Genomic DNA, 11,130 nt, shown 5'->3' on the forward strand with positions numbered 1-11,130 from the left:
GACTCTAGAGTACTTCGAGATGCGATATATAGTCCACATGGGTTAAAGGTTCCAAAAGGTAAGATTAATGTAGATTCCATAATCATCCTAAATTTGAATTATATTTTTTAATTAGCTCCTATTTATTGTTTAGGTTATTATTACCTTGTGGATGCTGGTTACACAAATTGTGAGGGATTTCTTGCACTCTACAGAGGAACGAGATATCACGTATCGGAATGGAGAGAAGGATGTGCACCCTTGAACCATCGAGAATACTTTAACATGAAGCATGGATCAGCAAGAAACGTGGTGGAACGTTGTTTTGGACTTCTTAAGTTGTGTTGGGCAATCTTAAGGAGTCCATCGTTCTATCCAATACAAACACAATGCCGAATAATAACTTGTTGTCTTTTACACAACTTAATTAGGAGAGAGATGTCTATAGATCTAATGGAGCAAGAAATTTATTATGATCCCCTCATTGAGAACAATGTAGATCATGGCCCTATTGATACCATTGCCACATCCGACCAATAGTCTGCATGGAGGGATAATTTGGCTGCTGAGTTGTTTAATGAGTGGATGGCAAATAGAGCAACGTAACATAAGTATTTGTTGATCATTTGAGTGTATTTAAAATAATTTTCATGTTATTATTAATTTTGTGAATTTTAGGACTATTTTTATGATATCTTCATGTGATTTCTTATTTTTAATTTTGTGTACATGTATTTTTATTAAATTTAATTATTGCTTATATTAACCAATTTTAATAAACATTAAAATAAATTTTGTTTGAAATCCAATGCAGTCTAGCCCATCCTTGTTCCAAACAACGGATTGGACTTTAGTCCAGTGCAGTCTAGCCCAATTTAATGTACCAAACAACTTATTAAAGTCTAACCCAATCCAAGCCAAAGCAATCCAACACTCAAAGCCCAATCCTAACTAGTCTAGTCCAGACCCCCAAACATGACCCAAAGCTCTTCAACAAATATGTTAAAAACGAAACTATCTGCAATGGAAAAGAAACAAATTAGTGTATAAAAAAACTCATGAAGAAAACCCGGACGGGTTGGACAAAAAATTTAAAATGATTAAAGTGTAACAAACAATAGTGCCCTTCTCGTGTAACATTTAATATATATAAACTCAACAGAAACACCTGCTTACCTTCACTTGTGCACCCTTCAACTCAATGAAATGAGTCTTCAAATGAGGAGGAATCTTTTCTGGGCCAGGAACAGATGTAGCAGCAGCCATCAAAGGTAACATGTGAGCAGTGGCGGATCCAGGATTGTTACTCTATGGGGTCATAGTGTTAAAGTTCCGATTTTCTTTTTAAGATGAAACAATGCAAAAATAAAAAACTAAAAACACACCAAACTTATTCAATTTAATAAAAACATCATTCAATAAATCAAGCTCATATATGTATTATGTAACCCAAATAACAAAATACCTTGAATATTACAAAAAAAAAGGGAACACAATCGAACCATTGACCTTAAAGTCCTTTTCAATTCACAGACCACTATGGCATATGATATCTTTATATTATTGATGTATACTTTTAATATTTATAGGTGTACCCAACATAATTAAAAAATATTTAAAAAACCCTAACAAAATATCTATTTTTATTAAAATTTGTGTCGGCTTCTTCCTACCCCTCTCTCTTTTCTTCTCCCTCTGGTTTTCTTCTCTCTCTCTCTCTCTCTCTCTCTCTCTCTCTTCCTCCCTATTTCTTCTCCCTAGCAGCTTGCATCTTCTTCTCCATGGGGTCGTCTTCCATGGCTGCCAAGAGAAACCAAGGACCTTCAAGCCATTTCCAGAGCTGCCATGGGGTAGTCTGATCCGCCATTGCATGTGAGGAATATTGGTCTGCACTAGTCGACTACATAAATGAAACAAAAACTGTCATGATCCGACTCCCTTAGTCTTAGGGAAACAAGAACGGTGAGTAATCTCACATCGCTCAGGGAGGGAAAGGTGAAGTGCTTTATATGTGTGGGCACTTCTCTTCCTAGAAAGAGGCTTTTTGGGCAAGATATCATTAGCTTAAGCCCAAGAATAAAACCGTGAGGGAGGATGCCCAAAAAGGACAATATCTTGCTACGGGAGTCGAGACGTGACAAATAGTATCAGAGCTGGACCCCGATCGGAAATGTGCCAGCAAGGAACCTGGGCCCCAAAGGGGGTGGATTGTAAGACCCGTGTCTTGGGGAAACAAGAACGGTGAGTAATCCCACATCGCTCGGGGAGGGAAAGGTGAAGTGCCTTGTATGTGTGGGCACTTCTCTTCCTAGCAAGAGACCTTTTGGGCAAGATAGTATTAGCTTGAGCCCAAGAACAAAACCCTGAGGGGGGGAGGCCCAAACTGGATAATATCTTGCTAGGGGAGTTGGGTCGTGACAAAAACATAACCACCATGGGACTCTCGGTAAAGCTTAAGGAAAATTGAAATTGGTTGAAAAATTCATGATCTTGAAGCCAAACCTCTTCTGTCGCTGCGACAAATGAAGGTATCATCATCAATTTTGCCAAAAAGCTCCAAACTATGTAACAACAAAGCCATGGAATTGAATTGAAATGAATTAGAATAATATCGGAAGATTTACCCTTTAGATAGGCTACGCGCATGATTTTATTACAAAAACATTGTGCTATGCACATGATTTTATTTTTATGATCACAAAAATGATACTTGGTGAAGCATAACGTTTGCATTAATCGTAAATGAGTTAAAATGCAATTCATTTCGTGGCCAAGTATGAATACGAATAAATTTTTTTTTGTACAAGCGATATTTTACTTTGATTTAATATAAACTACAAAGAGGGGGATTCGAACTAGGGTGCATAGTGCAGAGCACATTCACTTTAGCCAACTTGACTAAGTCCATATCTGTGAATACGAACAAGTTTTTAAGTTTAGTCTTTTTGTTAGGTTTTTTTTTTTTTCATAGCGTAGGGAGAATGATATCTTAAGAAAAATAAGGATGAGAGAGAAACTCTGGGAAGAGAAGAGAGAGAGAAAGAGCTTTGCTATGATTAATAGTCACTGCTTCAAACTCATGGACCACGCCATCTATTTCAATGAAGCTCAGTCTATAAGTTGTCTCTAAGTCATTTTCTCTGATGAGCTTCCAATTTTACTTGCAGTTTCCTTTTCTACCAGCAGCCGTGTCTGTCATCAGACATATTGGCTCAAGTTGTGCTTGAAAGCAAGGTTCCCTCTCCTCATGTCACCAAGTAACACACCCCATATAACCGAATTAGGCTTTTCCAGCAATTGACATGATGGCTGCCCGGCACGGCCAAGAAGGTCTTATCCCATACTCATGCACCATTTCATAAAATAAAAGATCATGATATCCCATTTCAACATTGCCGGCATGGGTTTCGATCCTGAGTGACAAGCATGGGGAAGGGGGAGGGCCACAACCACTATAGCAAAGCTTGTCAACTTTCAACATACTATTAAGAATGAATTTCTTTTCATTTTTCTTTTAACTGTGTTATATATTCCGCTGATGATTTTGCCTTCCCCTTTAATTACACACACACATATCTATATATATCTATATATATATATATATATATATATATATATATATACACACAACAAGCTTGCACTTTTAATTTTCTTACTCAAATATAAGTGTCAATTCCATTGCATCTTTCTCAACCAAGGCTATCAATCTCTAATTTTAAGTTGGCCTTCTCTCTTCCAACATCTCTTTTAGCGATATGACGTGAGAGAGGTCTTGTATTTTGGTCAATTTGAATCGGAATGCGAAGGAAATGGGGCATAGAAGCAATTGGGCTGGACCCTAAATTTTGGAATTTGACTGACTATTGGGGTTTGTATTTTGGGTGCAGCCGAAGTCCAAAAATAGAAAGCCAGCATCTGTAGAAATATGTAACCGACTTTAAAATGGACACAAATCTGAAAATTAATACAAATAAATACGACTTCGTCCAAAAAAATAAAATAAATACAAATAAATACGACACTCAAATACATACAAATACGAACAACAACCAAAAAAAAACAAGCACGTCCTTTTCGCAAGGTTCCCTTCAACCTTTCTTTCTCATTCGCACGACAATCCGAAAACCAGTGGATTAACATTCGCACACACTTTTTCTCCCTGCCCCCTCCTACCTCCATCTCTATCTCTCTTCTCTCTTCTCCTCCGATCTGAATTTCTTAGTGTACTGCAGCCACTCCCATATGAATACGGAATACGAAATGGATGATGTAGATGATGATGTGGATGACGAGTTTGGTGGTAGAGAAATGGGCGGCTCAGATTCTGATGTTGATGAATGTGACTACTTGGTTTGTGACATACCTATATGCTTTATGAGATATATGACATATTCACAGCTTCAGTAGATATTGTTATTTATAATCTTACTTCCCTTTATGATATGGGTCTGTGTTCACATTATTACAATTTTTTATGGGTGTCGTATGTTTCAAGTTTCTCTGTGGTTACTTTTGTTAATAAATATGAATAATTCTATGGACCTCATGCAGAATAGCAAAGCAGCTGATACAACTGCTGCTCAAGCAAGAAAAGGAAAAGACATCCAAGGTATTCCTTGGGATAGACTTAGCATTACTAGAGAAAAATACTGGCGAACTAGGTTAGAACAATACAAGAATTATGAAAACATTCCTAATTACGGAGAAGGGTCAGGGAAGGTAACATGATACCAGACACTTAAAGACAAGCAAAATTAGGTTCTAGAAATAGCATTTTCAATTCTAAATGATTCAACCTCTAAAGCCCTCATTGTTCCTCTTTCCTCTAGCCTTCTTAAACTTCCTTCTCTTTGACCGGACATAAGGTTTGGTGTACTTTTGAGGTACACCGGGGGCTGGACCGAAGTGTTTCGCCGCTTCACATGCATTCGTTCGACCTCTGAGGAATCCAGATCCAGAATCAAACCCGTAAGGTTTTTTTTTTAAAAAAAAAAAATTACTTGAACTGTGGAAACCCAAAAATAAGACGACAACAAACATAACTGATATGAATACCTGCGTTTTGGAGCAGTGGTTTCCTCTTTGTGTCCCGGGTTTGTGTATGAGAGATGAGGGAGGGCTGAGGGAGGCAGCAGAGAGAGGTTTCCTTTTCGCATACCAAATGATAACTGCTCTCGAGCCTTAGCAGATGCATCAAAAAAGTTGTCTGTTTCAAGCAAAAAATTCAATTCATTCATCAATATGCAACATTCTCACATTTTCGGGTTTGTCATCCACAAGAACTACTTCATATGCATAATTAGGAATATCATTAGCAGACTAACCCCACCAACTCCGCATTTTTTTTTTTCCAAGGATGATCTATGAGTAAAGACTTGAAAAATCAACAATAAAAGAAAAACCCTTAATAGTCACTGAAATTAGTAGCATAGGATGAGGTGGCTAAAGGGCAACATCAATGGCTAATAGCTAACAGCCACAGTTATTGGTGACCATTGTGATATTAGACACTAATAGTACCTCTAGCCATTCTGTACAACTGATGTCAGTGGCTACTAATGCTTTTTCTTTTAGTGACGGTTTGTATAGTTAAACTACACTAACAAGTGAGTCCTCGAATGATCACATTACTAATACTAAATTCTTAAGGATATTGTGAAAGCAGCATGCCATAATTATAGTACCTAGGTGATAATATAATCTTATAGGTTTTTTATTATCAACGAGAAGACAAAAGTCTTCCAACCACAAGTCATCCCTGGAACTAAGTGACACTGTTACTTCGAAATATCTCATCACATCGGCATCAACTGCCTCCAGCAGTAGATCATAGTAAGAATCATATCGTGGCAAGCCAACATGTTTCCTTGCTAACACCCTCAACACTCTCACAGACTGCAGTTGGATATTCTACAAGAGATACCAAATCATTAGACATATATCAAACGTGTCAATAATAATCCACAAAACCATTAGTAATAAAGAAGCTCTTCTTAGGAAAGACTAAATCTTGCATATATTGTAGTAATGCATCTGTACTAAAGAAAAAAGGGCAAAAAAAATGAAACCCTTTTCTTCCTCAACTCTTCGATGGCGAAACGAGCAGGTCCTAGTCCTCCAAAATCCAAATGACGATAAAGTGGCTGTGAATTGAATCATGAGTCTATCAACACTTGATATTTGAATTGAATTGCAATGAAAGTGAAGGCAATAACATAATTAATATACACACGCATGACGCACCTCTTTCATAAGAGATCCAAGAAGAAAAGGGTTGCTTTTTTGATCCGCTTTGTTTCGATCATGGACGACCCCATAATAATCAAAAGGGTGATGAGGAGAGGAACAAACAGTAGGAGAACTCCCAACCATGATATGTCTTCCATTGTCGGGAATAAATCTACTCCTACCCAGCTTTCCAAGCACAGAACGAACAGCCATAACCTGGGCATCAATGAAATCACACTAATTAATAAGCCATACATATAGCTAGAAAATCTAATAATACAAATAATAGAAACGATTATCAACCCATCTTCCTGGCCGTTCGAACCATTGCCCATGGCCTCTAACAAAACCAAAAAGGGAGTTTCTTTGTACCTACCTGCCTCCTTTTCAGGAGCGTGTGGCCGTGAACTTAATTAACGCCTAAACCCTAAAGAGAAAGGTCTCTCATCGCCGCTTCATGCATTCTAAAAACAAAAACGATACCGTTTTATCTACTGTAAGCCCAAGGCCGTTAACGGGAGCCCTCACTGGTATTTTGAACAAAATACAAGCCCAATCAGAATAAAAGGAAGAGTAGATAAGCCCCATTGAAACTTGACGTGGGCGTGGGTATTTTGATAAATTTAACAATTTAAAATTCAAATTAAATATAAAAATGCTTGAAATTATTTAAAATAGGTATTAAAAAAATATTAGGATAAAAATATCTCCTTTTTTCTTTTTCATTTTTTTTTGGCCATCAATCGTCAGCCCCCACCACCTTTTCCCTCATCTCAACCAGCCCCACCGCCCAATCAACCCCCACCTTCCCCATCTCCATTACCCTGTCAAAAGAAAGGTACCTTTGTAATCTCATACGCATGGATAATTATCCATCAATTAAAGGGGTGACGTGGCAAGTAGAGCCCACCTCTACATATATATAAGAAAATAATAAATATCCAAACCCCCCAAAACCAATTTCTTTTTTAAAGATTATGATAGTCATAAATAGTTTTTAGAGATATTTAGTGATATACCCATTTCTAGCACTAATATTATAAATAAACCCTATACAATTGAATTCCTATAAACAAACCCAAAAAAAACCCAAAAAATGATAGCTAGCCTTATAGAATTTAATATTGATTATTAAATTACTTTGATGCCCTATTGAGTGCTTTGTGTATTTTTATGAGATTTTGGGGTTGGGCTTGTTTTAAGAAATTGATGGCAGTTTTGTAATTTATAAGAAGTTAAAAGCTTTTTTGTTATGTTGTAAATGGGGTTTGGGTGTGTTTCTAAAGTCCATTTTATATAGGGTATTTTTATAATTTGGGCCCCCATATTGAGTATAATAGTGAATCTCCCTAGTTTTTAACCAAATCATAGATCCCCTCCCTCTTTAAAGTATATCCAAGACAAAATCTCAAGCTTTACTAAAAAGCAAAACTTAAACTGGTGCTCTGTCAACAATACAAAATAAAAAACTCATGATGAATATACACCATGAATATTTGTTTCAAATTTATGCAGCTTAATATTATCAGAGAGGTGACATGTGCAGTAAGGTGCTTAGTATCTCTTCCTCAAGACAATTTCTGCTTGTCTTTCTTGGAATCTTCTTCTTGACGTGCCATGGGTCTGTGGAAATGACAATGAAACACTCATGCCAATCAGTGCATTTGAAAGTACCATATATCATAAAGAAAAATGTGTAATCAATATAGTTACCTATGTACGCAGATAGTCCTTCATAAGATCTTGTAGGTCCTTTAACAATTAGTTTTAACAAACTCCCGTTATCAACATTAAGAAGACCAAACAATCTTAGCTCCCTTTCGCGGCTACGTACAAAAACCAATGCTTGGTAAACTTTAACCACACCCTTATAAACTGCCTCCATTGTAAAAAAATATGAGATCGAACCACCAGTACATCTGTACCATGCCCTCAAAACTCTCACAAGCTGCAGTTTGGCATTCTAAAAGAGAAATGTAGAGTTCAAACAATTAAACATTAATACCAACAACAAACAAAACTACGATTAGTAAATATTAATTATTTTTTCAATATGTTCAAACCTTTTCCTTGTTGTACTCTTTCACAGCGAAAATGGCAAGAGCTATGGTATTGGGATTATCCATAGAATAAGGAGCTACACGATGACCACCTCCGAATCCCTAAAGTAAGACCGTAAAAGTGAATTGCATACATACATGTACCAAAAGTAGAAATCATTTACGCATTAGATGCAAAAGGGTAATATCATACTTACACCGGGCGACTTAAAATACTGCAGAACTGGCAGAGCTTTCTTATGGTGGTTACCAAAAAGAAAAGGATGGCGAGAGGAATAACCATAAGAAGGAGGCGGCTTTGAAATTGAAAACAAGACATCACGGTCAATATTGTAGTTGCTGACTACTGAGCTCCTAATTTGAAAGTCCCCAACCCTAACCATGTTTGCTACTGCTCTTCCTTTGCTGTGACAACATGAAGAGTATTTACTCCCCAACTTTCCAACCACAGACCGAATAGCTGTTGTCATATGCCTCTCCTCTTCTCCAACTCTATTATGCAATGCTAGAAGAATCCCAAAACCCTAACCCCCAAACCTAAATCAAATCAAATCAAATTATAATGATATGAATGCAATTGAAGCATATATATATCTCACTAAATCAACAGAGCGAAAATCAACCAAATTGAATTCGTGATGAAATATACCTGACCTACTGTACCAAGACAGAGAACGGTGGCTGAGAGTCGAGGCTTGCTGTGAATCTCTCCTCTTCAATTCAACTTGATTGGCTGTCAATGGTGGGATTGGGCTTGAGTGACGGTCTCACTAGTTAACGGGCTTGGCCACACCGTGCTTTAAAACGTCATCGTGCATGTTCGATAATTCTTATAAAACAATAGTTTTTTTGATACTTCTTGACAAGGATTAGAAAGAGTGCTGTTATTTCTATCTATCTGTATTTATTTTCCACCCACCTTATTTTCAAAATTTTAAGAACAAATTTATTTCTTTGTAAAATGACTTATAAGGACAAATGCCCCTCCTCCCTCTCCACGCTCGTCCTCACTCTCTCTCTTTCCAAGCTTTCTCCCAGTCTCCTCCTACGTCTCAAAGTGTTCCCTCTCTCTCACTCTCTGTATATGCTTGCACGTTTTTGAACTTTGAAGTGGAACTTCAGTTTGCACAGTGTTCTTGTGGTTGATTTAGTTTGTGGGTTTTAATCGTTGTACAACTTGATGAAGATAGTTGGTTTGTTTTTGTTGTTTTTGTGCAGCAAATGCAATCCAGAATGTGGTGATAATTGTTTGTGTTGTTTGTGTTAGCTTTCTCACTAGGAGTCGTAGGTTCAACTATGAATTTTCCAGTTTCAAGGGTAAAAGGCCCTCAATGAAGGATTATTTTGAGGCAAATATATCTGACGTTGATGGCCAGATGGTTTCATTTTTTGGTGTTTTTGATGGTACAGTAAAATTCAAGTTGTTCATTCAGGAATTTGTAGGACTTAAATAATTAGTAATTATAGGGTATTTTAGGAATAATGATTCATTACCTTGGTTTGGATAAACTCTTGAATGATGGTTAGCCACATCAATTCTCATTTTCTTGTGAGTTTATCCAAAATAATGAATTCCTTCACACACTCCATCAAAATTAAGAAAAGATATGCCAAGCTTAGCTTGTAATCTTTTAATTTGTAAGTGTGAAATATTTTAATGATATACAAGGATTTAAATAAAACTTTGTGACCTATAGAGAAAACCATTGACACAAAAAATCCTATGTACCAAAGTAATGAATTCTTTTCTCTATCACAACCAATATCTTTCACGCATTTTTTTATATCAAATTCAAACCAATATAATAGACTTTGTTCTATCAAAATAAAAGAGTTTAAGAGCTGTTAATTGGTTAGATAATGCATAAGCAATGGACTTGACCCAATTTTAAATCATTCACTACAAGAAAAAAGTCATTTAACAACTCACATTGTGCGTTGTGAAAATGTATTGACAACACACGGCTCACATTGTTGAAGCCGGTGTCGTTAAAAGCTTCATGACTTTCAATGACGCGCTTTGCATGTTGTCCTTGATTTGATCGCGTGTTGTAAACACCAGTAATGGCAACGTGCGCATGTTGTGAAAGTATAGAACAACAACGTGTTCTGCGTGTTGTTGTATGTCTGATTGACAATGTTCATGCGCATGTTGTTGTTTTACATTTCAACAACACTCTTTGCACGTTATGATATTAAATATTATTACTTTTAATATTACTTTTAGAATTACATTATAACAATACAATCTATCCAAGTATAACTATTTTCTTCCTTTTCAACCATAAGATAGCCCGGAATAGAGAGTTTTCATTAAGAAAAAAAATAGCTCCAAACATATTAGAAAGATCAACAAATCCATTGTCAAGTTACATTTGTCCAAATGGAAATTAAGGGAAATTGTACTACCAGAGTAATTAAACTTCAACATTTTGTTAAGCATGGTCTAGCAAACTGATTAGTTACATTTCAAAGTCTTGAAGCACCTGAAGAGATCCAAGAATCGAGCATCGAAGCAAGAATGGTGCACCTATGGAAACTCACTTGATTGTGATTTTGCTCCCGTGTCATCATCTGGTAAAAAATTCCAGAAGGCTATGAGCAAATAAAAAAAATACACATAACCAAAATAATAAAATAAATAATAACAAATTATTCCAATTGCTAAGAAGTCTACTGTCAAATTCACTACTACATTTTACACTTTGCGCGACGAAGAGAATTTCGTCGCGCAAAATACATTGTAGTCGCACAAATTTTAACGCGACAAAAACTTCGTCGCGCGGAATCCGTCGCGCAAAGTTTTGAGGGACGAAAAACATTGGTCGTGCAAAGTCTCAAAAAAATTTAAAAAATAAAAAAT

At 36.5% G+C, this 11,130-nt stretch overlaps 2 protein-coding genes across 2 annotated transcripts; both read right to left on the reverse strand.

The window, feature by feature from the left end:
* Positions 1-4,577: 4,577 nt before the first annotated feature.
* LOC117632316 lies at positions 4,578-6,462 on the reverse strand. The gene is made up of 5 exons (XM_034365758.1): positions 6,223-6,462; positions 6,048-6,122; positions 5,664-5,889; positions 5,035-5,185; positions 4,578-4,918 (listed from the first exon to the last, which is right to left on the reverse strand). The coding sequence occupies exons 1-5, from the start codon at positions 6,418-6,420 to the stop codon at positions 4,771-4,773; spliced, it is 798 nt and encodes a 265-aa protein (XP_034221649.1). The 5' UTR covers positions 6,421-6,462; the 3' UTR covers positions 4,578-4,770.
* Positions 6,463-7,669: 1,207 nt separating this feature from the next.
* LOC117632317 lies at positions 7,670-9,044 on the reverse strand. Its single transcript, XM_034365759.1, has 5 exons — positions 8,917-9,044; positions 8,465-8,804; positions 8,271-8,369; positions 7,921-8,170; positions 7,670-7,830 (listed from the first exon to the last, which is right to left on the reverse strand). Exons 2-5 carry the CDS (start codon positions 8,735-8,737, stop codon positions 7,733-7,735), a joined length of 720 nt encoding a protein of 239 aa, XP_034221650.1. The 5' UTR covers positions 8,738-8,804; positions 8,917-9,044; the 3' UTR covers positions 7,670-7,732.
* Between the last annotated feature and the right edge of the window lie 2,086 nt (positions 9,045-11,130).

The sequence above is a fragment of the Prunus dulcis genome, chromosome 6 (assembly GCF_902201215.1).
Source record: "Prunus dulcis chromosome 6, ALMONDv2, whole genome shotgun sequence".
Taxonomy (NCBI): domain Eukaryota; kingdom Viridiplantae; phylum Streptophyta; class Magnoliopsida; order Rosales; family Rosaceae; genus Prunus; species Prunus dulcis.